The sequence below is a fragment of the Haliotis asinina genome, chromosome 4, assembly GCF_037392515.1.
Source record: "Haliotis asinina isolate JCU_RB_2024 chromosome 4, JCU_Hal_asi_v2, whole genome shotgun sequence".
In the NCBI taxonomy this organism is placed as follows: domain Eukaryota; kingdom Metazoa; phylum Mollusca; class Gastropoda; order Lepetellida; family Haliotidae; genus Haliotis; species Haliotis asinina.
The window spans coordinates 43,467,585-43,495,309 of NC_090283.1; the positions used below are offsets into that span (position 1 = coordinate 43,467,585).

The 27,725-nt window shown below is 42.6% G+C and overlaps 1 protein-coding gene across 1 annotated transcript in view; it reads left to right on the plus strand.

The window, feature by feature from the left end:
• Nucleotides 1-1,932: 1,932 nt before the first annotated feature.
• The window catches only part of LOC137281589 (DNA polymerase alpha catalytic subunit-like), a 78,431-nt gene continuing 52,638 nt past the window's right edge, over nt 1,933-27,725 (plus strand). The window contains exons 1-13 of the mRNA XM_067812919.1: nt 1,933-2,000; nt 3,791-3,903; nt 4,741-4,837; nt 5,374-5,451; nt 6,339-6,454; nt 7,027-7,148; nt 7,894-8,117; nt 9,072-9,183; nt 11,018-11,187; nt 11,704-11,816; nt 19,157-19,273; nt 20,123-20,197; nt 23,683-23,756. Coding sequence (XP_067669020.1) covers nt 1,955-2,000; nt 3,791-3,903; nt 4,741-4,837; nt 5,374-5,451; nt 6,339-6,454; nt 7,027-7,148; nt 7,894-8,117; nt 9,072-9,183; nt 11,018-11,187; nt 11,704-11,816; nt 19,157-19,273; nt 20,123-20,197; nt 23,683-23,756 — 1,457 coding nt within the window. The 5' untranslated portion in view covers nt 1,933-1,954. The remainder of the gene's footprint in view (nt 2,001-3,790; nt 3,904-4,740; nt 4,838-5,373; nt 5,452-6,338; nt 6,455-7,026; nt 7,149-7,893; nt 8,118-9,071; nt 9,184-11,017; nt 11,188-11,703; nt 11,817-19,156; nt 19,274-20,122; nt 20,198-23,682; nt 23,757-27,725) is intronic.

A 27,725-nucleotide genomic window follows, 5' to 3' on the forward strand; every position in this document is an offset into this window, starting at 1 on the left:
TTAATAAAACTAGTAACAGTTACAGTAGGAGATAACAGTTCCGTGCATATAATTAGGGAGCCTATATAGAGGGGTAGAAGAAACTCCCCGAAAAGCCGCTGAACGTATGTCTCGGGTCGTTACGTTATCAGTCTAGCCTGTATGGTGGCCCCGTAGTATTTAAGATTGAGCCCGGTTTATTTTCAACAGCTGATTAAGTTCGCTGAGTGTTGTAACAACTGAAATCCTACATGAATGTAGAAGATAGGTTAACTATTTTGTCACTTCAGTTTAAGTCAAATAATTGGTATTAGTGTCCGTATTAGGACAGTAGATTTGTAGCAAAGTTTCAAGTCGGTATGTTATAGCTCACTGGCTTCTGTTCTCGATTCACCGCGAAGATAGACTAAATTATGCCGATAAAAACTTCTTTCACACATTCGTTTAATTTTTAGAAGGAAAACATAATTTTATTTGAAAGGTATTTGCAAGTAATAGTGACAGTTTTATGATTTAAAAATGTGTTAGGGTGTAATTGAGGTGTGTGAAACATATGACATTTCGCCGATCTGCCATTGAAATGCTACACGCCATTGTTTGAGGGTTTCTAATTATTTCTTCAAGAACATCTTTCACATACACCTGTAATTCATATGAGGGGAATATACTATCAGGTGAATTGTGTTTGCAAGTAATAGTGATAGTTTCATAACCTAAAACAAAACGTTACAGTGTATTTGAGGTGTGTGAAGAATATGACATATTGCCGATCTGATCTGATTCGCCATTGATGCTTGAGGGTTAAAGATCCATAACTTCTTTTTTTTCTTGTTGACCTTATTATTTGACAAAACTGGAAAGGTGTTTTAGAACGCTCTGTGACAGTTTTGCGCTTTATTTTTGAGGGCAGTGTGACAGTGTCAGTTAACATTTTGTTAATGCCCATTCCATTTCCCACATGCAATAAGAATATCTGAATTAATTATTAATGTAAACAAAAATGTCTCAAATTAGATTTTTAAAAGGACAGCTGATGTTAACAAGCTTAAGTGTTCTCGCGATGTTGTTTAACATGTCTTGGGAGGGATGTCGTAAGAAGTGACTAACGGGATCGGGTGGTCAGACTCGCTAAATTGGTTGACACATGTCATCGGTTCCCAATTGCGCAGATCGATGCCCACGTTGTTGATCACTGGATTGTCTGGTCCAGACACGATTATTTACAGACCGCCGCCATATAGCTGGAATATTGCTGAGTGCGGCGTAATACTAAACTCACTCACTAACTCTTGGGAGGGAAGGTCGCGGTGTATCATTAATTCTTTCATTCATTGACATATGTACTTCTTTCTTCTATTCTTTTTCTTTCTTTCATTCATTCACATAATTCTTGCTCTTAATTCTTGCTATAATTCATTCATTCATTGTAAAATTCCGAGTGATACAATAAACTGGATGAAGTTCTGTGAAACACAGCTGAAGATGCGCTGGGAACGAGCCAAGTCACTGTGTGCGTTGGAGCATGACCAGGCACTCGTTAATTAGTACAAATGGTAAAGAAAGCAAGCGAGTGACCTGTTGTAGATTATCCCTGATATAATTAACTTTATGTTTTAATATAAGCATATATATATTGATGAAATATTCAGTAACTGTTGTTGAATTACGCAAACAAACGCAGCTTTCAACGCAAAAATATCGTAATCTATAAAAAGAAAGGCTGGGCTCGCATACAAACACGTGTGTATAAATTTCTTTGAATTGGAACGAACGATGTTTACAAAACACTTCCCGAGTAAACTCCCTTGGTATACTCAACATTCCGACATCTTCATCCAATCTTTAACCCGAAGGATTCTGAATGACGATACAAAAATAACTAAAGCTCCGTACCTCAAAGCGATGCCTATTTCGTCAAATTCTAAGTCATGATTTCGGAGAAGTGGTGTTGCGAGTACAAATTAAAGCGGGAAATATGGCGCCTCCTCAGCCAGCTGAAGTGGGAAACGACGATCAAAATGGTATGTATTCTCTTCCTTGCGCTGTATGTAAAGATATATAACTGGCAACGAAAAGAATACGTTTTGCTATATCTGCCTAGGTTCCTACAGTATATCACATGTCTCGATAAATGCTGTGTGAACAAAATTTTGGGTGATGCATACAACTGCGATTGCTATGAGACATTGTTATTCATGTCGATTATCATCTGAAAAAGAAGATCCCAGGGCTTATTGATGAGACGTAACATTATGGCGATATTTACAATGCTGAAAGTATCAGACCACTGGTGAAGTGTTGACGTATTATTCAAGGACAGGCAACTTGTAGAGACTGAGGAGACGCCGTTTTCATGTTATTAGACCAGTTGCATAAAATTAGGGTGAAGACAATGAAGTGTAGAAATAAAGCTGAAAGAGTTCCACCCGTTCCCCCACCCCTCTTTTTTACATGCTCCATCGAATCCTTCCGAGGTGTAATATTCCAACACAGAAATAAGTTCGTTGATTTTTATACCTGTTCTAGTTTATTGAATGTATATTTAGAGTGAGGTATACACGTCAGATTGTAATTTAGACTTTTGATGGGGATGGGGGATAGGATGGCGGTACGGGCATAACTTTTATTAATAAAGCAAATTATCCATAAAATCAGTCATGCCTTCATACCTTCGCATACTTTCGTATTAATGACATCTAGGCACAAACGCGGGTGTAAAGTCTTGGGATGTCATTTGGAACAAAGTTCACTTTACTTCTTAACTTCTTTCCTCCTTGAAATCCCCACCTGCTCAGCCGTTACTGTGATGTTTTCAGTATCTGTTATGACATTTTCAGGGAAAAAAAGAACTCATTCCTGTGATCAGTTGTTAGAGAGTAAACAACAAATTGCCATTGCTGCTAATCTTTGCTAAGCTGTGTCAGGAACCTTTTCTATCATTTGCATCAGTCATCTTCTATTTGACGTGTTCATTCATTGGCAGGGAGCAGAGGATCTAAGGACCTTGTCTGTGTATTAAGTATGAATGCAGGGATGGAAATAATTCTTGAATTGCCAGTGTATCCCGGTACAGTGGCACTTGTAAAATCTCTTGCTCCAATAATTTTTCCACTGTGGTAGCCGATTTTCTTGTTGATTATTTAAATAAACAACATAATTAACGATGGAAAGTCCACTTGACGCTGGTACAGCGTGACATGCAAATTAGCTTGCCTGATGGAAAAAAATACTAGACTGGGATGTCGGTCTACACTTTTTTTTCAAGTCTGACTGTGGGTTAGCCAAGTGGTTAAATCGTTTTGTCAAAGACCTGGGTTTCGATTCCCTCCATGGGTACAATATGTACCCTGTAGTATGTACCCTCTAGTATCCCTTCTGGAATATTGCTAAATATTGCATGAAACTATACTTACCAACTACCTTTCAAGTTATTTTCTGGTTATTAATTTGTAATTATTTGCAATGTTCATGAGATTACGATAAGTGATATTCACCTAAATGTGAATTCATTGTTTGTTAGGTAGTTAGTTTTAGCAATATTTCAGCACCAGGGGCCTTATTCTCGAAACGTTCGTAACCCTAAGAATTCTTAACTGTGATCCAATGTGTTAAGAATGACCCTAAGAAGTTCGTAGAGCTACAAACGTTTCGAGAATATTTCAGCACCAGAAATGGACTTCAAACACTGTACCCATCTGGGGAATCAAACGCAGGTCTTCATGACAAGTGAATGCTTTATCCAGCGTCTCTTGAAGTATTTATCTGAATGGCTGTCATCATTACTCATCTGGATATGATGATTTGTACTCAGAGTCTCTTGTGCGAGGAAGGTCAAAGCGTCAGAAAATTGACAAGACGGGCAGATCAGCAGCTTTCGAGAGACTAAGGAAGACAAAAGAGAAAGGGGAGAAAAATAAGTATGAGGTAAGAATGGTATTTGATTTAAATTGGATTCAGTTCCAAATTCTTTTGTTAGCTAAAGATAGCCTATAATGTTTTTTAATGTTTAATATCATTTCCTTGTGTAATGTATCTGTGAACAACTGTTTTTCATTTGGGCCAAATATTTTCATTTGATTTTCATCCCTTACCACCTGAACAATATTCTTACTAAATTTGTTTGATTAATAATAGTAAATTGTTTGAATTCTGTTTGAAAGTCAAACGATTTTGTCATAACTCTAATAATTCATTACAGTGTTTAGTGAGATGGTTAGTAATAAGTGCATTTGTCATGCGTTATACTCCATTCACTAGGTGAATGCTTATGGCGTTAACAATATCACTAGTAATGTACTAGTATTAACATGGATAACAAAACCTGCCTGTGTGGCACTCTAAGGTTAGTCACTTTGTTTGACACATGACTTATCCCACCGGGTACCCATTTTCTGCTGGGTGAACAGAGGTATTTTTTAACAAACTTACTTGCCTAAGGTGGGACCACATGTGCTTTGTTGTGGGGCAAGAGTCCTAGGAAGTCCTAGAAGTTTCCTAGAAACTCTGAGGAGTCAAGTTGCCAAACATTGTCACCCTTCCAAGGGTTTAACGTTGCTTAACTTTAACTGATTGTGATCTGAGCTCCATGCACAGGAGCACACATTGTGTGTTATTGTCTTGTCACGTTTGAGATATACAACGTATACTCTTAGAAATAATCCATATACTCTATTAAGTCTGTTGACAGAGCTGTTTAATTTGTAAGCTTGGCAGCTGACATAATAAACTAGATCAATCTGATCTGGCCTTCTTTGTGTGCAGGTGGAGGAAGAGAAGGATGTGTATGAGGTGGTTGACGAGAGCAAATACTCTGAGATTGTGAGACAGCGTCAGGAAGATGACTGGATCATCGATGATGGTAAAATGTTGCTAAATAATATATTAAGGCACTCCAGATCTTTTTGAACATGGTAAAAACAAAGAAACATCATGTGAAATAAGTTATAACGTTATTTTTGTTAATGTCTAGGTAATAAATATCCTGTTCTTCCAACTAGAATTATTTTGCCAGGTACAAACAGTTTCTTCAAGCTCACGGTAAAGTTGTAAACTTTAAAGTAGAAAGTGTGGCCATATCTAAATGGGAAAACGCTGAAGTCAGGGATGGCAGTTTTTCGCAAATCTGCAGATATATAAGTCAAATCAATTGTTACTGGGCCCCAATATCGCAGCTGATTTCAACTGAAATCACTTTCACCTGTTACCATCTGTGTGAAATATAATCATTAAAACCACATGGCTGCCTTAGACTGTAGTTGGAGTTGAATTTATCAGTGTTTGCCCTTATACATTCTGTGGAGGAAATACTCAGGTTGACAGTTTAACCTGTTATTCTGCTGTTGATTTTCTTTGTGTGTAGCTGTTCCATCTGTAATTCTGTTTTTTCTTCTTTAGATGGAGCTGGGTATGTTGAAGATGGACGAGAAATCTTTGACGAGGATCTGGATGGTGATGAGTTCACGAAAGTTGAAAGTATGAAAGTTTTCAAAATTACACTATTTGCATCTTCCTACACTTCATACTTCTTTGTCACGACTTTTGTCTTGATTCTTGTTCCAAAGAACCTATTTTTGCCATACAAGGCGGCTTAACTGGACCAAGTGATCACAAATGGTTGATGTGGTTGACAAGGTGTTTTGACTTTAAGACACCCGAATCACATGAACCATGCTTAGAATATCAATCACTGGTTTGTCTAGTCCTGTCTTAATTATTTGTGCATGGCACTGTTGAAGCAGCAGCATTTGAAAATAATGACAGGCTGGTATAAAACAATAAAAGGTGCATAGGTGAGTATTTGGGTACCTGATTTACCGTATTCAACATATTTAGTCCCAGGACTCCAGATAGTTGTTTTTTACTAAGGAGTATTTCACTCTTCAAAATTAAAATTGAGTGAAATACCCAATGGATATAAACGGTGTCGTATTTCACATGTTGCATGGTTTTATTACTTTCACAGAGCCAGGAAATAGATGCCAATGGACATTGAGCTAGTGTGCATTAAATGTTTTCTTATGCTGGTTTAGGGCATCAACTAATGTACAGAAGCCCTAAAACTATATTTTACTAATACAGATCAGAAATGTTGTCATTGTAACGCTGGGCTAGCTTATAAGCAAACTGTCCCGTGAACATGGGTTAGAAAGGATTAGAAATATTAACAGGGCTCATAAGGAAAAAGAAAATTGACAATCTTTGTTTCAATACAGGTCAAAGTGAGTATGAAGCAGGAAGTAGGTTGGTGTTTGTGACACAAGTCCCTACCTGTTTTGTGTGTGATTTTTAACCTCTTTCTTAAGCCCTTTCTTTTGACTTTTTAGGAAATAAAACATATGTTACACTGTCATTCCTTTCAGCTAAGAAAAAAGCAGACAAGAAAAACAAGAATATTGTCCGTCCAGGAACCAAACCCAAGAGCGACATCAAGAGCATGTTTGCTGCAGCTGCTGTCACTTCCAAGAAAAAGCCAGAGGTAACAGTTACTATATTCTTTCAGGCCACAGAAATTCCTACCCATGTAAGATCAAGGTCATCTGTCAAAGGTCAAGGCCAGTTTTGTAACCATTTTTTTTGTTGCATCTGTACATCTACCATCATAAGATCCAGTAATTGTTTCAACTTCAAAAGTTCACAGAATTAGGTCAAGGTCATAGTCAAGATTCTGTTAAATGTGTCATCCCTCTATGGTAATTAGGCCAGTTATGTTGTGAGCCGTGAAGGTCATGGGGTGGAATAGGCCTTCAGCAACCCATTATACTTGCCATAAAAGGCGACTATGCTTGTTGTAAGAGGCGACTAACGGGATCGAGTGGTCAGGCTTGGTTGACATGTCATCCGCTCCCAACTGCACAGATAGATGCTCGTGCTGTTGATCACTAGATTGTCTGGTCCAGGCTGGATTATTTACAGACCGCCACCATATAGCTGTAATATTGCTGAGTACAGAGTAAAACTAAACTCACTCGCTCACTCACTCCAGGGATGTTGTGAAGTTGTGCAGTGGGGGTATGTCGACTGAGGTTTCTGTTTTGTGTTTTTTCACAGAAAAACGTGACCTTGGAGAATGATGAGTTGCTAGGTGACCTGATGGAGGAGCTGCACCGAGGGCCCAACAGCAGCTCATTCAAACCTGTGCCCGTTAAAGTCAACAAGACCAAGCCAGCGAAGTCAGTAATCAAAGTCAGACCTCATTCGTTACACAGCTGATGGACTTCCCCATTATCACCCTAATGGATACTTACTAGGGATATATACGGAGGGAATAAGGGATATATACAGAGGGAATAAGGGATATATATGGAGGGAATAAGGGATATATACAGAGGGAATAAGGGATATATATGGAGGGAATAAGGGATCACATGAAAGGACAAGGGTTTCTTTATTATATTCCAGGTTTCATCACAAGCTTTGTATCGCATAGGTTGTAAAGAAACTTGGAAAAAAGTGGGGAGAACTTGCGCTTTCATGTATTTTTTCGCTCAGTATTCTTGGGACCTGTATTTGAGAGCCCCTTGGACTCCTACTCTTAACGTACAGGCGTCCTGGACAATAAATGAGGGTACTAGACTCTTAAATATTATCATTAATACTGTTATTGTGTCTTATGTCATGATCATCACAGAAATTGTTAAAGTAATCAAATTGCAAATGATACCAAATTCAGTAAATTCCTGTTTCTACCTTGTCTTTATTGGCTGGTTTAAGAGCCCAACTGACATAAAACCATACCCTGAAATTCGAAACTGAAAAAAAGATGAAAAGTAGCAATTTTGGTTGTGTGTGTAGGGAGGAATGAGGATTTGTGAAATGAAGAAATTGATTGAATATGATTTCTGCAGAACATAGGAGTCCGTACCGATTTTAAGTGACTAGCCCATCACACGAAACATTTTGAATACTGTCTTGCAGGCCAGCCAACCCATTCAGCATGGACAAGTCGTCGCCGCGCGTGAAGCCAGTGAAGTCGGTGAAGCAGCCACGGAACATCACTAGGGAACTGTATGCGGAGGAGTTGAAGGTCAGTCAGGTGAAGGTCAAGCAGGAGCCTGTAGACGACGTTCCAGAAATCGAGGAGTATGGAAGCATGGACGTGGATGACAACAAGAATGAAATCACAAATGTTGTCTCTCAAGGTAGGCGGGAAATCATCCTTGTATGAAGTGTTTTCTCCATTCTCTAACAATATTGTAAAAGACCATTCACCTTTGTTGCTTCTTGATTCAATTTCACTAAATTGAAATGTCTCAATAGTCAGTGTGCTCCTTCTTAAAATGATTTGAGGGTTACTCTTCTTTGAAAGTCATGGATTGTAAGGACTTTCGACATATTTAATTGACTTACTTTAATCAGTGAAAAGACTGAGTGAAGGAATAATAGTTCATTGACAGCTACCAGGATTCCATTTGGTTCAATTCTTTGGACACCATTTAATTGTTTGCTAAATTTGATAATTATTTCCAGTTATATCCAGTGATAAGTAGAAATTAACTGAAATTGAAGCTATTTCATGACACAACATGCTGAGTATTGCAATAAATTCTGTTGAACGTTGCTTCCTGGAGCATTGTGCAGTGGTATATTGAGGGTTCACTGTATAAAATATATACACTTCCAGCTGTTAATTGCATCTAAAGGATAATGAGACTCTGTTCCTTCATATGGGTGATATTTTAAGCCCTTACCATAGCACAGTACGTATAGCGGTACAAGGCCTTTGGTTTGGTCTGTTTCATTTCGGTATATGAGATATGATCATAATGCAGAGAAGAAAATAGATCTTGACGAAATGATTCAAATTTAGACATTTTAGAAAAGGTTTTAAAGGGCTAATAAAATGATGGTACAAAAGTTGGAAATATTGAGTGATTTATTGCAGTACAGTATACAGAACCAAAGGCAAGATACTGTGGTTCTGCTAATAATTCATAGTAATCTTTTGAGTATTGCCGTTCCCATGATCAAAACTCGATCCACTGGTGGCATTTTGCAAATCCTGAAATTCCATGGACGTTCTTGCATGCAGTGGGTGCTCCAGAGATGGTAGACATTAATCCTCTGCATGCACTCCATCTTTTCCTGTCTTTCAGATGATTCTGCTATGGACCTGAATGACATTGACTTTGATGACGAGGTGCCAGAAGTGATGATGCCAGCTGTGAAGGAAGAGAAACCCACGGTTAAGACAGAACCTGTCACCAAGTACGTGCTGGACAGTCGCTTTGATCCTAGAGGGTTGAATGTATACAGGATACTAGACTGTCTTTGGTGCAATACCATTTTTTATTGACCACATTGATGATTTGGTATCAAACAAGTGAAACCATGAGAAGGTCACATATGGTTTCGTTTCGGAGGTTTCGTATCTTATTTTTTTGACATCTTATTTATTCCTCACATTTTACCATTTTAATCGACAAAATGGAGTATTTCTATGATTTCAAACCAAAACCAGTTTCATGAAGAAGATAGTGAGATGTCACTCTCCAATCACATCACTACGTTATTTTTTTTTTTACTGGTATTCCTTGGGAGCAAGTTTAGTACTCTGTATAGCACTCTTTAACATAAATTGGTAGAAACTGTTTGTTTACTGTCAACTTTCCTTAAATCATCCAAAATCTAATACAACTGTAATAGAGGTGCTAGTATAGTGGAAGCTGTCTAAACCGACACTCACTAGGACTGAAGAAATAATCCTGTTTAGACAAAGTGCTGGATTGTAGAGCTGATGATAAATGTACAAGCCATGGATGGGACTGAGATTTTCTGCTGGTGTTGACAACTTGACAGATGCCAGCTTTGCCAGCTTCCACTGTATTGTGTCATACATCCGGCATCATGTGATGTTTTTGTAGATTAATGATACTGATTTACAGTGTTGGCCCTTGACATAAAACTTTAGGAGTCATCATGACTCACTGGTGTCATGAGAGGAAGTCCTCTGCATGTTTTTTGAGAGTCCTATGCCATTTCATACCAAAACTGGGGGTGGTGGCTTAGCCTAGTGGTTAAAACGTTCGCTCGTCACACCAAAGACCTGGGTTCGATTCCCCACGTGGGTACTATGTGTGAAGCACATTTCTGGTGTCCACAGTTGTCTTTCGGGAATATTCAGTTTATACTTTCAAGATATCAACTGTGATTGTTTAATAATGACAGAAAATAAGGTCAGGAAGGTCAGGTATTTAATCAGCACTGAGCTTTTAACTGGCAAACATTAAACTACCCCTTTAAGTAGCTTTATAAATACTAAATATTTCCTGAACTAAGGACACAGTAGCATTGCGTCAATGATGACATAAGCTTCTAAATTCACTGCATATTTGAGATGATTTGTGCGTCAAATACACAGGTTTTCTGCGTCATAGCAAACACTAGATAGATCTTTTTAGTAGTAGAGTCAGAAGAGTTGAGACAGAAGTGTATATGTTTGCATTTGTTTGATTCACACCCTTGTGGTCAAGTGGAAAGAGTGTTTGCCTGGAGAAAGGAAGCTTAGGTGTCCTATTCGGTTTCCTACCATAACTGGTGGGGTTGGCTTAGCCTAGTGGTTAAAGCGTTTGCTCATCACACCAAAGATCTGCGTTCGATTCCCCACATGGGTACAATGTGTGAAGCACATTTCTAGTGTCCACAATCGTGGTATTTTGGGAATATTGCTAAAAGCGGCGTAAAACCACTCACTCATACCAAAACATGTAAAAGATAGTACCTATTGGCCCCTGTTTCTGGATTTGGCAATATGGGATAAACAAGGGCAAGGACTTGCAAATTCAGGTTTTCAAGCCTCAGGAGAACTGATGTTCACAGGTTCTATCCCTGCATCATATAAAACGATGTGAAAAGACTGGTTTCCCTCTTTACAGCACTTAGCAATAATTCGTGTAACAAATGCAAGGACTGAAAAATTTATCAAAGACATTAAAGGTTGTTTTCATAGCTCAGATTGAAAGTTTCTTGTCAAGTTGTAATGGTTGTAGAAGTACTTGTCATAACCATGTTCAAAGACAAGACAGATTTTTCCTTTGTACAGTGGAGAGTTCTTGTCAACTGGATGGGGAAATGTTAAAATGGAAGAGCCGATGACAGTCACTGATGTGCAAGTTGACTCCTCCCAGTTGCCTCTAACAACTAATGAGAATGGAGACCAAGTGCTGCGATTCTATTGGCTGGATGCTTATGAAGATCATTACAAGCAGCCAGGTATGTAGTGTGAAGGTCAGGGTCTGATCTGCTGAGATTATATTGGTCTTGATCGTTATATGAAGGTCAGTCCTTGCAGCCATGATTTAGAGGTGAGGGTCAGTCCTTGTAGCTAGGTATGTAGAGATGAAGGTCAGTTCCTTGCATCTGGGTATGTAGAGGTCAAGGTCAGTCTTTGAGGTATGTAGAGGTCAAGTTTAGGGTATGAGGAACTACTATGTTGGGGACAAGATGCATATCAACCTAGTCTTTTGAATTATAGATACTTGGAGACATTTGTGTTTAAGTTAAGATAACAATAGTAAATCTTGAACACTAGCACAAGGAGACATAAAACAGATTGTTCAAAAGTCAATATGCCACAATTCACAAGCCAGAACAGTAACATTTGCAACAGAAGTTACTTAGCTTCGTCACGGAGATGTTTTGGCACATACATAAAAAACTATGCATGAAGTTGCATATGTATTTTGCAATATTTGGGAGAGTTTTTAAAGTAAAAATTACTGATTGCAGGTGTGATTTTCCTGTTTGGGAAAGTGTGGATAGACTCCGCCAAGACCCACGTCAGCTGTTGCGTGACCGTGAAGAACATTGAGAGACGTGTCTACTTCCTTCCTCGAGCCACGGTAGGGTGGACAGTGCTTGGCACAACTGATGAAATCAGCTTGTCTGCTGAGAACCACCAACCCTGTTTAAACAGCCTTAAGTATTTTCTTGATACTATACTGAACATCAAAAGAAATGCAAGTATTGAAAAAATGAAATCTCATATAAGTAAATTTTTAACTTACCTTACCATAGGTCTTATGCATATTACCTCTAGCTTCGCTAAACGAGATCAGACAGTCGTTGATTCGCCATCCCCTCGATGGCTACCTCATGTAATCTACGAATGTAGTCACGGAAGTGACGTGATCTCTCCACTCGCGCGAGAGCGCAGAATCCAAAATTCACTTTTACCTTTAGCGTTCGTGCGAACGGACGTGTTGGTTTGCAGTTTTTTTTCCTACTGTGTGTAGTTTCAATAAAGTTGCTACTCCTTGGTAGGTATGGTTTGTATCCCCTCATTATGTATCAAAGTCAAGTCATACAAGCATTTAATGTGCTTACCTTGCTACCTCGTGTTGTTCTTTTCTCACTCAGGCTTGGCTTGGCCATGTCGGAGGTGAGAACGACATGGCGTCCATGAGGGTAGTTCATCTTGTTGGTGGTTTGCCCGTCATGTTTCTGCCCATGCTTGGTCATTTTCACTTGTGTTTTCGGTATTTAGCATACTTTTTTCTGCCATGAATTTCAGCGTAGCGAAGGCAGCCATTGTGGTTGTTATTTTTCGCTGCCCCGCACTTACGGGTGTGCCTATTTTTTACGTAGGGGTGCAACTACTTTCTACATTTTTATGTAGGGGGTTTTCCTCCTAGTATTGTATTAACATGTCGTCAAGTCGTGGTTTCTTGTCTGTTACAGTTCTGTGTATGACTCGACACTATTGTACTGTCTGCAAGGGGCAGAAATCAGCCAAGGACCCACATCCCTGGTGTCCGGATTGTGCGTCCGCTGTTTGTTCCATCGATAGTCGGTGCCTACACTGTCAAGCGTTATCTCTCACCGATTTCAAGACCTTTTTGGCGGTTCGGAGGAAACGTTTTACGCAACGTAAGAGAAGAATGTCGTCGCCAGCGTCTTCCTTGGGATCCTTACCTGACGACCAAGATCTACCACCACCTTCAATACCACTATTAACGCCGAGGGTGGAGCGCTCATCTATTACGCCGGCGCGCTCCTCTCCAGAGCCTACTCGTTCGGACGCCTTTGTAGATTTATCTCACCCGGATGCCTTATCCCATCCTGAAGTTCAGAGGCTTCTGCGATCTCTCTTGACGCCGGGCGCTGCTGTACTCCCTACCTCGGTATCTACACCTTTACCAACGACAGCGCCTAGACTTACGCCAGCGCCGTTGCCTGTACCAGCGCCTCTGCCTGTCCCGGCGCCTTTGTTTACATCAGCACCGGTGTTTTCGTCAGCGCTTATTCCGACGCCAGCGCCTATTCCGACGCCAGCGCCTGTACCAACGCCAGCGCCAATATTGTTGCCGGACCCTGCTCCTATAACTACGTCTTATCGGATCCCCAGAGTGTCTCATACGCTGACTAAAGAAGAAATGTTACAGCGCCAGCTGGATGAAGAGCGCGCTCGTCGTTTAGAGGCTGAGCGCTCCCGGCGCAGATCTCGTTCTAGGTCCCCGAAGGGTCGGCGCTCTCGTTCTCCACACCGTAGCAGGCGCCGGCGCTCCCGGTCGGTTTCCCGCTCTCCAAGGCGCTCCTTAGAGGAAGACTCACGTACCAGAAGTAGACGTAGAGTGCGATCTCGGTCAAGATCACCACGACGTCTCTCTAGATCCCAGCGTTCGCGATCGCCGGAACCACTGCGGACTTCCGGCAAAGAATTTAACACTAAGAACTCTGCTTCCAACTCGAGTCAGCGACGAGAATCAACCTCTATTTCCTGGGAGGAACACGAGGAACAGTTCTTTTGCCCAGACTATGAGGAGGAACCTGGCAATGTTGGTGATAGTGATGGCACCTATCTTCCCTTAACTGCTGTCTTTGAGTGGATTGCCGACAGATTACCGGACTGTCCTTCCCCTTCTTCGGATTCAAACAACCCGGCGTCGATTCACTTGACTCCTGAGTTACTTATTCCACCACACCCTATGGTGGCGGATGCGATTACTTTGTTAGACTCGGACTTTGCGAAGTTATCCTTAAATCCGACCATCAAAGCGTCGAAGTCTAAGAAATCAGATTATAAAGTGCACAGTCTGGATTTTGCCGACAACGGGGCGGCGCTAGACGATTCAATTAAGAGGTTGTCAAGTTCAACTCCGTCATCTTACAGAGTTCAGGATTCAAAGTTAGCAGCTGTTGATACTGAACTGAAACGTATGCTTAAACCTATCTCGGCGCTTGCGTCAGCCACCTCCGCTGCAGCCTTGGATTTGTCAGAGGATAATGCCTCGAGGGTGGATCATTTAACTACCATTTTTGCTTGGCAAGGCAGAGTACTCCATGACCTACTTGGACACTTACGTGCGGCGCTAGCCATGACTACTACTATGCGCCGATCTGGATTTTTAGATGCTTGTTCTTGGCAAGAGGAATTTAAACGTCAACTTCTTCATGCACCATTTACGTCTAAGTTCCTCTTTGATGAAAAGATACCGTCGGTGTATAAACAACATGCCGAACTTACTAACACGGAAGTGGCGCTGTCAACTTTCGAGGCCTTGGGCTCTGCATTTCGTGGCCGAGCCAGGGGTAATGCCAAGAAAAGATATGTACCCAGGAGAGAGTCGATCCGTTCCTCGTTTGGGAGGGGACGAGGTCGTACCAAAGACTCAGATGTCCAGCGCAAGCCTCAAGAACGTGGCAGGGATGCCCCAGCTACGTCCGGTCGAGGTAGGGGCAAGCGTCCCTACTCCGGCCGCTGAAGCCATGGACTACTACGACTGGGACCTCCCACCCCCAGTCGTACCAGTTCATCCGACCCCTGTAGGGGGGAGACTAGGGATCTTCTGGGCCAACTGGACATTCCTGGAAGACCCGTTTGTTTGCAAGATCCTGAGAGCCGGCTACAAGCTACCACTAGCCAGAGCTCCGCCGTTGACTACCACTCCCCTGTCACGAGGGTACTCAATAGATCAACAGGTACTTATCCTAGAAAACATCAACATTTTATTAACAAAACATGCTATAGAGATAGTGTCAGAACCCCATCTCTCCCCGGGGTTCTATTCACCCATCTTCCTGATACCCAAGAAAGGTTCCACCAAAATGCGGATGATTCACAACATGGCGACTTTCAACAACCTGTATTTAGCCGAGCCCCCGCATTTCCGAATGACATCACTGGATCAGATCCGAGCCAAATTGTCACCCGGAGCTTGGATGGCCAGCCTAGATTTACAGGATGCTTACCTGCACGTTCCTGTATTCCCACGCCACAGGAAGTTCCTGCGTTTCATATTCAACGGAGTACACTACCAGTGGCGAGTGCTGCCGTTTGGAATTTCTACGGCCCCGTGGCTTTTCACTCGGGTCACACTGCCTGTCACCCGGTTTCTGCACCTCCGGGGGATAGACTTCGATCCTTACATCGACGATTGTTTTCTAAATCACTGCAATCCTCAGTTGCTACGCAAACAACTGGACTTCTCCACACGCCTACTTCAACAGTTGGGATGGATTATCAATTTCGAGAAGTCGCAACTGAAAGCAACGCAGGAGTTAACGTTCATTGGGGGGTTGTTCCTGACTCGGCTCAATCTAGTCAGGGTCCCTCCCGATCGATGGCAGAAGATTCTCGCCTTTACGGATCGAGCTCTGTCCCTACCTCTCACCCTCAGAGAATGGCAGTCTCTGTTGGGCTTGTTGACGTCGGCGCAGGACCTCACCCTCAGAGGACGGCTTATGCTGCGCCCACTACAGAGGTTCCTATTACCATTCATTCGAGAGAACGACCTCCAGTCGTCATTTCTTCTACCCCCGCACCTGCATCAGTACCTCAGGTGGTGGACGGTAGAGTGGAACGTCTGCGCCGGTGTTTGTTTGACAAACTTCAACCACGACCACGAATTGTTTGTAGACGCATCCCTCTTGGGATGGGGTGCTCATTTGAACGGCCAGACAACCTCAGGGCTGTGGTCAGACGCCGAAAAGGAGTGGCATATCAACAGCCTGGAGATGCAAGCAGTCATCCTAGCGGTTCGCCACTGGCTACCGGTCCTAACAGACTCCAGACTCCTGGTAGCGTCCGACAATTCCACGGTCGTGTGGGTGATTCACAATCAGGGTACAACCAGGTCCAAACAACTTCTGGACCAGATGTTCCTGTTAGCGGATCTGGTAGACAGCAACGGCATCGTGATCGCGGCTCGTCACATTCCCGGCTGCAAAAACATTCTGGCAGACGCCCTGTCGCGCCCCGGCAAACCATCCCCGACGGAGTGGATGCTTCATCCGGACGCATTTCGCCAGATTTGCTGGCAACTCGGGAGACCACTGGTAGATCTTTTTGCCACCAGTTTCAATCACCAGTTACCAACGTACGTATCTCCCGTGCCGGATCCACAGGCGTGGGCAGTCGACGCGATGTCTCTATCATGGGAAGGACTGGACGCATATGCGTTCCCTCCTCCAATTCTTCTCTCGGATGTAATCGCCAAGATCAGACTGACGCAGAACCTCCGACTGCTTTTGGTCGCACCTTGGTGGCCAGCCAGATCGTGGTTTCCCGATCTTCGACGGCTCGCCAGCGGAGACCCTTACAAACTTCCAGAGTGGTTGCATCTGCTTCGACATCCACACAGTCGACAGCTGCATCCGGATCCACGGCGATTCCATCTTCACGCATGGGTCATCTGCAGAGAGCATTAAAGGCTAAGGGCTACTCTGCGCACGTGGCGAACGTTATAGCTCGCGCGCATAGAGTTTCTACCCGTTCTTTATATGACGACAAATGGCGCTCTTTTGAGAATTTTTGCGCACGAAGATCTCAAGATCCCATGGCAGCATCTCCTCAGTTTGTGGCACAGTTCCTTCTCTACCTACGGAACTCTAGACATCTCAAAGGCAGTACCTTAGGCACCTATTTGTCAGCTTTGAATTCTGTCCTTGCTATCAAGTCAGATTCACAGATCTCCAAGATACCGGAACTTATTGCGCTTCTCAAAGCTTTCAAGCTGGAAGACCAGAAGACCAAGTTTCGTCCTCCAGCTTGGGATCTTAATGTTGTCCTTCAACATCTCAGAGGGCCGCCGTACGAGCCATTAGAAGAAGCCTCCTTTGAACATCTTTCCAAGAAGACGGTTTTCTTACTATCATTGGCAACAGCGGCTAGAGTCAGCGAGATCCATGCTCTTGACGTTACTCAGATCCGATTTGAACAGTCAAGACACGGACGTGCTCATTTGGGTTTGCTTTGGGATTTTGTGGCTAAGAACCAGCTTCCCGGGCAGCCTAACAGGTTATTCTCCATCCCTCCTTTGTCTACGATCTTGGGTCATCATGACTTGGAGGAGGAGCTGCTATGTCCAGTCAGGGCTCTCAGATGCTATATTAAAAGGTCAGCCTCTAGGAGACGATCCCGCAAAAGGTTATTCATTCCCTTTGCCGTGTCCTGCAAAGGTGAAGTAAACAGAAATACTATTGCCCTCTGGCTCAGATCGACTATCCTGGCGGCCTATGACGACAAGCACCTGCCTCATCCGGTAGCAAGTAACCCGCACGAGATCAGGGCCTTGGCGTCTACGATGGCCCTCCATCGGAACTGCACAGTACCGCAGATCATGGAGGGCTGTTTCTGGAGGTCATCAACTGTCTTCGCATCCCACTACTTGAGGGACTTGGCAGTTGAAGACGTGGAGGGATTACAGTCATTTGGTCCATTGGTGGTTGCTCAGCAACTTACCCGACCATCCGCCCATTAGGTAACTACACTTCTACTTACCTTTGGTCTTAAGATTAACCTCACCCCCAGGGTGCGTCGGTTTTTCTTTGGAGTTCTATTGGGTTGCTCTTTGTCCTGTTCCAGGTATTATCCTGAGACCGTTGACATTGGCTTTCCCGAGTTCTCCTGATGCATGTGCACTGTTTGCTGAGGGATGGTCCTCTGGAGTCCACACCACCATCCATCTGTCGAAGCCATATGCATAAGACCTATGGTAAGGTAAGTTAAAAATTTATTAAAATCTAAATATTTTAGATATTTAAATACTTACCTTACCATAGGGCGGTGACTCCCTCCCAACGCTGGATGCTCCTCCCCACTTTGGACTCTTCGGACCTTCCGGTTGACGGTAAAAGTGAATTTTGGATTCTGCGCTCTCGCGCGAGTGGAGAGATCACGTCACTTCCGTGACTACATTCGTAGATTACATGAGGTAGCCATCGAGGGGATGGCGAATCAACGACTGTCTGATCTCGTTTAGCGAAGCTAGAGGTAATATGCATAAGACCTATGGTAAGGTAAGTATTTAAATATCTAAAATATTTAGATTTTAATAATTGTACATGTCTTCTACGTAAAACAACTTGAGTTGTGTGCCTTTTTCTGTTCAGTATAGTCTAATGCAAGGGACTGCAGTAAAGTTTCTTACAATAGACCTCTGAAACATTTAGATAGGCTTCAATACCTCACCAAGGGTGAACTGCATCTGACACATTTAGATAGGCTTCAATACCCTCACCATAGGTGAACTGCCTGTAACACATTTAGATAGGCTTCACTACCTCACCAAGGGTGAACTGTCTCCGACACATTTAGATAGGCTTCAATACCTCACCAAGGGTGACCTGCCTCTGACACATTTAGATAGGCTTCAATACCTCACCAAGGGTGAACTGCCTCCAAGGTTTAGTGGTTTAAGGGTCTGCCCAGAGAGTGTAAGGTCATGAGTTCAATCCAAACCAAATCATACCAAATAGATGTTAAAATATGGCACATTGGCCCCTACCAGGCTCTGTACATGAATGGGTACAACAAGGACTAGTTGGCTAGGAGTCAGTATAGTGTGTCTGAGTGGGGTATTCATGCAGCGTGTTATCTCAGTGAACCAGCACTATAAACCCATCTGAGTCTGGGCTATTACAAGCAGCCACACATACACATGCATGCACATATGCATAAGTAAGTGCCATGTTAAACCCATTTTTATCTCACCTCACAACGAAGGTGAAACATTTTCACATTTCTTGCATGGAGGAGAAATCGGAAACCATGCCCTGACGCACTTAAATAATTTGTAGTGTTTTTTGTGTTGTTATCAATTGCATATGTTATTTACACCACTGAATTTCGACATCAGTGTATTTACTTTCTTAGGATAAATGCAACAAAATAGAGACACCATTAGAATGTTTAAACATGTCATGTGGATAGCTTCCTGGATGAAGTTGTGTTTATTTCCAGCGTGTGAACACAAAGACCGGAGAAGACACAGGAGACCCTGTCGCCATGAATGACGTGTATTCAGAGTTCAATGACAAAATATCCGAGAAACACAAGATCATGAAGTTCAAATGCATGGTAAGCTTAATTCAATGATAGACCCAATACTGCTCAGGGCTTAAGTGCTTTGTTACTTGCACTGGTGCAACCCAGTATTACAAAGTACTACCTAGTTATCAGTTTAACTTGCACAAGGTGCAAGTCCGTTTTTGAGAAATAAATCAACAATAAATCCAACCTTATAACATAAATATGCCAACTCATGTTTCCTCCAAATTTTGAATAGCTATGGCACCTCAACATGACAGCTATGACAGTTCTTAACAGGGATCAGCTGTTGCTATGGTTTCATGACAGAGACATTTATGCACTGATACCTCTGCCGTTTTAACACACTACGTTGCAACTGGAATTTGACTGGTGCAACTAGGTCTTCATCATACTTTGCACCTGCTGCTGATTTGATGCTAGATGTCATCTCCTTTGTTCTAGATGTGATGTTTAGTGTCAACTTTCGCTGTAACAAATGGAAATCTGTATGTGTTAGTGTAACCAAGATCTTTGAGGCTTCAACAAATTATTATTATAATAATTCAAATTTTTGGGCGAGGCATCATATCTCGAAGTGAAACTTAATTCTGTTGAAAATATGCCTATTGGTTCATATGCATGAGATTTCTTCATTGATGTTCCACTCAACAGATACATGTTTTGTGCTTATAATACCATTGAATGTAGTAGCATGTCTAATATAAATAAATTAGTCTTTGATCCAAGCTAATATTTGGCTGGAATAAAGATAACATAATGTGATATAAAATGATTTTATTGTATATTTGTAAGTGACATGTTTTCATCATCATGCAGTTTGACTTTGTGATTAAAGATGACAAACTTTATTTACCTTGCCCCAAAAATTGTTTCCAGAAAGTGACTAAACAGTATGCCTTTGAGAAGACCGATGTGCCAGTGGAATCTGAGTATTTGGAAGTACGATATGCTGTGAGTGTTTCCATGTGTTTTTGGCGTTTGATGGCTTAAGACCTATATACGACGAGAAATAATTGTGGAGTGCTATAGTGCAGTGGTAAGGTGTCTGACTCAGGTTGAAGGCCTGGGTTCAAACCCTGGTGGAGGCACCGAGGTGGACACATTTGCGTAGCATCCTTGGACAAGATATTTACATCCATATTGTCTCAGTTGACTCAGCTGTAAACCCATGAGGATGTTCGGGCAGTGTGAGTGTTTAGTTCATTGCGTCTAACAAGCACCATAACTGTATGATCCCAAGGCAGTTGAAAAAGTATTGGAAAGTGAAAGTGTGTCCTATGACTGGGGATAGTAATGTGTGTAGCGCCATGAGCAGGCAGTACTCAATTGATTTGAGCACAATATGACTATTTCTGTTGGTACTAAATAATGACATACTGGCTTTAATAGAACACTTGCCCATTTGGAATTGCCCTGCGCTCTGGTGCTTGTAGTAAAAGGCTAAAAAATTTGATTGTTGGACTTTAGAAGTGTAACAATATGATGAGATCACAGCCGGATAAACATCCTGATAAAATGGGTAACTCAAGTTTCAGCATCATTAGATTTTAGTGCTGTTATATGAACAGTTACTAGCCGAGATTACTAGACTGATCATAGTTTTACTTGACTCAGGCTTCAGACTAGTGCAGGGTTTCAAAAATCCCATTGCCCATTGCCAGGGACAAGTCAGTTTTCATGTCAGGCAATCAGATAATGGTATCTTACATGTCTGTGGACTACTAGATAATTTCCACTTATGGTTTCAAGCTGCAAATAATCTTGGATTTCATTTCATATCTGCTCATAAAGAAGCTATTAAAGTTCACAATAGTAATGAAGTAGAGCTAGTAGAGAGTGAAATTATCACTCTTTGATAAATAGTCCAGTAAATATTAACATCATGCATTGGGTCATAAAATCAGGGCAAGTGGAAAATTAGTCAGGACACATTACTTTCTTGAAGTCTCTTACCCAGTGGCAAGTGGCTTTTCAAAATATTTTTGAACCCCTGCTAGTGGCTTATAGACACTGATATTGCTGAATGTGACATCAAACGACATTCATTCTTTCACTTAGCAAAAATGTGTGATATCACATTGAATGTTTGTGTTTTCTCCTGCTGCATGGATTTACCAAGACCAGCTCTCATCGTTGATAGTCGGTACGTAAGTCTACAGCAGAAGTCAGTTGAACCTTGTCTTTGGGATCCATATTCTTTTTCAGAAGAGGTCCACATTGGGGTACTTATTAGCATTTTTAGGTCTATTGAAAATTCAGCTGGAATGAAATATTTACAAAACAAAAATGTGTTTTTGCTGATGTGGTGCCTGGGTTCTGAGAGGAGCTTGGGACCAGGTCTGTAGGTCAGGATGGCACAGGCTAATTTGTTGGGGGGAGAATCTCACCCAGGCTTCGGGTTCAGGGACTGTTAGAACAAGACTCACTCTGATAGCTCAGGTCTAAGCCTGATGCCTTTTGACACCTTGGATGACGGGCCATTGATTGAGCATGCTGGTGCTACAGGCTTTCTCAGTGCTTTGTGGTTTGCACATGTGCCAGGGGAGCCTGACTTCAGGCTTTTCACATGTGTTCCCGGACAGAACAGTGGACTCGTCGAGCCAAGCATCTGTTCTTCTTGACCCTTTCAACCTTACATAGAACTGCTCAGAGGCCTTGGTCGTCGATGAGCTCTGTCATCTATGCCAGTGAGCAGGAAGAGTTAGAAGATGTGGGTTTTGTGTTTGTGTCACCTCAGGTCACTGTCCACCTTGAGATCCCTGACTTGTCGCGAGTTCCGCTGCCCAGGGAAGTCGGTATTTCTAGCAAGGCTCCGAGACACAGCTTCACCTTCTACCATCCCTCTGCAAGTTTGGTCGAACAAAGCCAAAACAAGCTGGGTTTGTTTGTAAATACTTTATCCAAAATATTGTTACAACTGTGGTCAGAATTTTTAATGGTGAAAATGCTAATAAGTACCCCAAGGAAGATGTCTACAGGTTGGTCTGAATTTTCAGTCGTGTTAATACAAGTGATTCTCAGTGTTGTGTTGTGTCATGTATTTTGCTGAAACCAGAGCATGTTAAGGAGAAGAGCATGTTTTCTTCTGATATACAATGTTAAAAAATAGGGAAGTTGATTTTGTGAAATTTTAAACCAATCTGCTTGTTTTCGTAATTCTGTGCTCAAGCCTGCTTTTTTTTAAAATCCCTGATGTCCCTGATGATGTTGTGGTAGCCTAGTGGTTAAAGTATTCACTCTTCATGTTGAAGACCAAGTTTGATTTCCCACGTAGGCCAAATGTATGAAACCCATTTCTGGTGTACACAGCCAGAGATGCCAACCTCTACGATTTCATCGTAGTCGCTACGAATTTTAACTTCAAACTACATCAATACAATTCCACTAGAAATCCTACGAAATTTGAATAAAATGCATTAAAATTTGGATATATAGACAAAAAACATATATTTTCAACAATGAAATACATTTTCAGACTTCACGTACCTTCCATTCATCGTATTTAATGACATATTTGAACTGGAATGATTGCAAGTAACAAACATAATTTTAGGAAGGCTGATTTCAATACCTTTGCGATTTGACATATTTCGTTCCTGCGGAAATAACCACGTGACCGTAATATCATTCACTTTTTTCTCAGAATTCATCATGATTTTGATATTTAGTTGCCTACGAATTTTATGGTCAAACTGCTGATTTTGAACATTGAAACTACTATTAGGGTTGGCATCTCTGCACAGCCATGGTGCCCCTGTGATGTTTCTAAAAGAGGTGTAAAGCCGTGCCTACTCCCTTTGATGTAATACAGTTGTGTCCTGTTTATCCCAACCTCAAATATCTGGAAAACTTGCTTTCCGAATGAAAATTGCTTAAAATGAATTCACAACATTATAAAATTACTCACTTATTCAGAAATCTGGTGTCTGTAACTGGACAGTCATTTTCAAATACAAAATGCTAAATTATATGCATTTTTGTCACGTATATCCGGATGGCTTAGCACTTGTATGTTTACAAGATTAACTACCTGTAATTAGCAAGGTGACACTGAGTTAATTTTGAGGCATGTCAAAATATGCCCGTCAATGATGAATTGATAATTGGAAATGCACTACTTTTGACGACAGCATGGGTAGCACAGAATTTGCACATTCTTGTGACTGGTTACCACGGTTTAAGTCCAGACATAGTGTATCTAGCAGGAAATATGAAGGTGAAGCGGCAAGTGCTTGTTGATGTGTTATCAATCAATAAAGGTTACATCCGAGGCCTGTGATATTCGTTTCTTTGTACGGTTCATTGTACATATACATATGGTCCGTGGTTCAGATATCCGGTAATTCATTTATCCGGACAATTTCCAGAAAAACACATGTTTTCGGATAAATTGGACACAACTGTATTTATGAATCTGATGTTCTTGTGGGTTACAGTCCGACCTTCCACAGCTGCCAATGAACTTACAGGGAGAAACCTTCAGCCATGTGTTCGGCACAAACACTTCAAGGTAAGTAATCTCTATGAGGAGAGGATACGTAGCCTAGTTGTTAAAGCATTCACTCGTCACGCTGAAGATCTGGGTTCAATTCCCCTCATGGGTACAATCGCTTGGTTTAAAACTGCAGCATATAGACAAACAATAATTCTTTTTCAGAAGAAGTCCTCATGAATTTTATGTCCATTAAAAATCCCTACGACAGTCGTAACTATTTTTATAATAAAATATTTACAAAACAAAAAACCCGTTTTTGTCATATGAGACCACCCTTACATCGCCCACCAGGGCCCCATACAGGCAAGAGCAGGTAACTCTGGCAGTCTACCTTGCACCTCACCTTTCATGCTGTCGTTTGCCGGAATGGTCGCTGTCTATTCAAGTCTTCTTGGAAGTCTACACTTTAGAGAGATGAGTGAGAAAGAGTCAGCTACTGCATGTATGGTTCCTTTTCTTTCGCACGGGCGTTGTTGTAATTTCATGGCTGAAGTTTTCAATCATAAATTGTTGTAACTTTGCCGGTTGGGTCCTACCTTCCTGCCATGTGGCTGGCAAGATGGCGGCCTTTATGGCTTCTTTTTAGTGAAGGAAGTGTTTCGCTTTTGCATCACATTTTCCTGGAGGTTACGTGTTAGCATGTTTTTTACATGCTGGAATGTCTTAACACATTTTTTGCTTGTTTCAGGCAAAATGGGTATATTGGTTTTAAAACTCTTAGTCTTTTTCATGGAGTTACGCAATTATATGTACACGACTGTAGGTTGCATTTGCTTGCATCCACTTATGCATGTTGTTTAGCTGGGTTAAATGTATTTTAGCTTGGTTTTGGCAATTTATTATCGCCCATGCGTTTATATTTCGCTTGTGTATTTAACTGTGTATATTTTTCTGTACATCAGTTACCATTAGTTACCATCAATCTATCCGGCGGCTCAGTCTAAGGATGCGCTGAAGTGGACTGCTGCACTACAGGCACAGAAGAGCAAGGGCAAGGGGAAAGGCATGGGCAAGGCAGCTTCCCGAGGAACGCCTTTTCCGAGGAAGGGGAAGTCGGGCCCGGCTCCCCAGTAAGTGTACTTCCTTAGCCCTTAATTGTTCCGTCGCAAGCAGCAATCTCTCTGCCCTCGGCCGGGACACATTGCCTTTTGCCTGAAGTACCTGTGGGTGGTCACCTCCCGTTATTCCTTCGAGAATGGGAGAGTCACGTCCAATCCCTGGGTCCTGTCGACACTCAGGGATGGCCACATGCCACAGTAGAAGCGAGAGCCTCTTCCTTTTGCCTGGATTTGCTGCACTCCGGTGCCAAAGTCGCTGGAAAAGTTGGCAATCCTCTGTGGGGAAGTTCAGCCTTTACTGGACCAGGCAGCTATAGAGATGGTTCCACTGAGCCAGGAGAATATGGGGTTCTACTCCACTTATTTCCTGGTTACCAAGGAGGCCGGAGGGCTCAGATCCATTCTAATTCTAAATCTCAAGGTAGAGGTGCCATCTTTCAAGATGGAGACACTGAGGTCAGTGATCTCGTCTGTAGAGGCAGGGGATTGGCTTATGTCAATTGACCTCAGAGATGCATACCTCCAAGTACCGATGCATCCCGAGTTCAGGAAATACGTCCGGTTTTCCTTCGACGGGGTTTGTTACCAGTTTCGTGTGCTCCCCTTCGGCATCTACATGGCGCCAAGAGATGATCACAAAACTCATGCTAGTACCAGCTCAGGTCGCCAGGGCGCAGGGCAACTTTTGTTTCCCGTACCTGGACGACTGGATCCTCAGGGCGCTCTCCCAACACCTAGGTCGAGAATCCAGACAGTCGGTGATGGATATTCTCACCAGCCTAGGTTGGGTTAAAAATCAGAACTGGTGCCGACACAGGATCTGGTTTTCTGGGAGGCGAGGTTCGAGACAACACGAGGGTTGGTTTCTCTGTCCCAAGAGCGCATTACCAAGGTACAAGGCATAGTGTTACAGATCCTGCAGTCCCCCATGGCCTCGGCATGAACTTGGCTTCAGTTGCTAGGCAACATGGCGGTGACGGTGGACATACTTTGGCATACTTTGTCCCATTCAGCAGGCGTTAGCACAGCACTGGTTCCACTCGGAGAGCTACGAGAAGAATCTGGCTATTCTCCAGTGGTTGAGTCCTCACTTGCGGTGGTGGACCGACACCGGAAATCTGTCCAAAGGTTTACCTCTGACGAACTCTGGTACTGTCACTCACAATTAAGACGCTTCCCTCACAGGATGGGTGGCGTCCTGGGCGACCTAACAGTGTCGGGCCTATGGTCTGAGCATGAGGCGACCTTGCACATCAATGTGCTAGAGTTGAGGGCAGTAAGGTTGGTGTTCGACCGCTTCGTGGATCAGGTTCAAAGCCATGTGGTTCGTCTAGATATGGACAACCAGACGGCGATGTCCTACATTCTGAAGCAAGGTGGCACTGTGTCTCCGTCGCTCCTTCAGCAGGCGTGGCAGTTTCTGCTATGGTGCGATCAGTTCAGCATACGGGTTATGCCTGTCTATCTCCCAGGGGTGGGCAACGTGTATGCAGATGCGCTCTCACGATGTGTTCTAGCTCCCCACGAGCGGTTGCTCAATCGGGAGATGTTTGGGATTATCTCCCAGTTGTCTGAGTCGTTCCAGGTGGATCTGTTTGCCTCTGGAGTGATGAATCAGATTCTTTTTGTTAGTTCTCAGATTCTGGACCTGAGAGCGATTGCCACCGACGTCTTCCAGCTGGACTGGACGGACAGGATGTTGTGGCCACTTCCGCCAATTCCCCTGATTTCCAAAGTTCTGTCTCAGCTTGCCACCCAACCAGCGCGGCTACTAGTGCTTCTGGCACCTCTGTGGTCGTCTCAGCACTGATTTCCTGTAATACTCAGGTCGCAGTGCAACCACCTGTTCTATTACGTCCAAGCTCATTCATCTGTCATTACCAACTGGACAGACACTTACAAGAGCGTGCTCAGTTCGGTCAGTAAGTTCTCCACAGTGGACAGAGTAGCGCTGCTCAAGCTGATTAAGCTTTGTTAGTCGACTGTATCTGTTTGCACTTGGTGGTGGGTTACTATCCGTTCCCATTTTATTGGTGGTGGTATTTGGTGATGGTTTTTTAGTCCCTTGGCTTGGTGCCTTACTTTCCTATGCATTTCCCCTCTTAGCTTGCTAATGTGGTATGGACAGGTTTCAGTTTGGTGAGTTTCCCCTATGCTCAGGTCTCCAAACTTTCATTTGGGTGGGCGGGGTTTGTTCTTTGGGGATTCCAAAGGGCATATATAAGCTTTGACAAGCAGGCCCTCAGCTTTGTCATGCCCCCCCCTTGCTTTGATTGACATCAGCGGTCAGGTGACAAGGTAGGTGCCTTTTCTATTTCCGTGTGGTTGTAGATTCGCACTTCGATCGAATGGACTGTGCTGTCAGACAGAATACCACTCCCTGTTGTTTATCTTTGGGAGTCTGTTTAATGCTTGTATGTACCCCAAGGAGGATTTCTTCTGAAAAGAAAAGAATTGTACAAACCTGTAGAGGTTATGAATTCTTTGAAGAATGTCCTCCTTGGGGTACGGCCACCCTCCTTCCCTCATTCTGTCTGATACTTTCAGCATGTAAAGTAGGGTGCAAGGTAGACAGCCAGAGTTACCTGCTCTTGGCTTTAGGGGGCCCAGGGGGCCCTGTAAGAGTGGTCTTACAAGACAAAAACAAGTTTTTTCTTTCGTAAATATTTTATTGTCAAAAATAGTTACAACTGTCGTAGGGATTTTTAATGGACATCCAAGGAGGACTTTCTTCAAAGAATTCATAACCTCTACAGGTTTGTACAAATTAAAACATGATTCAGGATTATACAGAAAATTTCAAACACAAAAGATTTGGACTGCATATTTATAATTTTATTTCTGCACACACTCGCACAAAACCGACTGTGTAATATTGCTGTGTAATATTGCTGGAATATTGTTAAGAATGGTGAAAAACCCAACT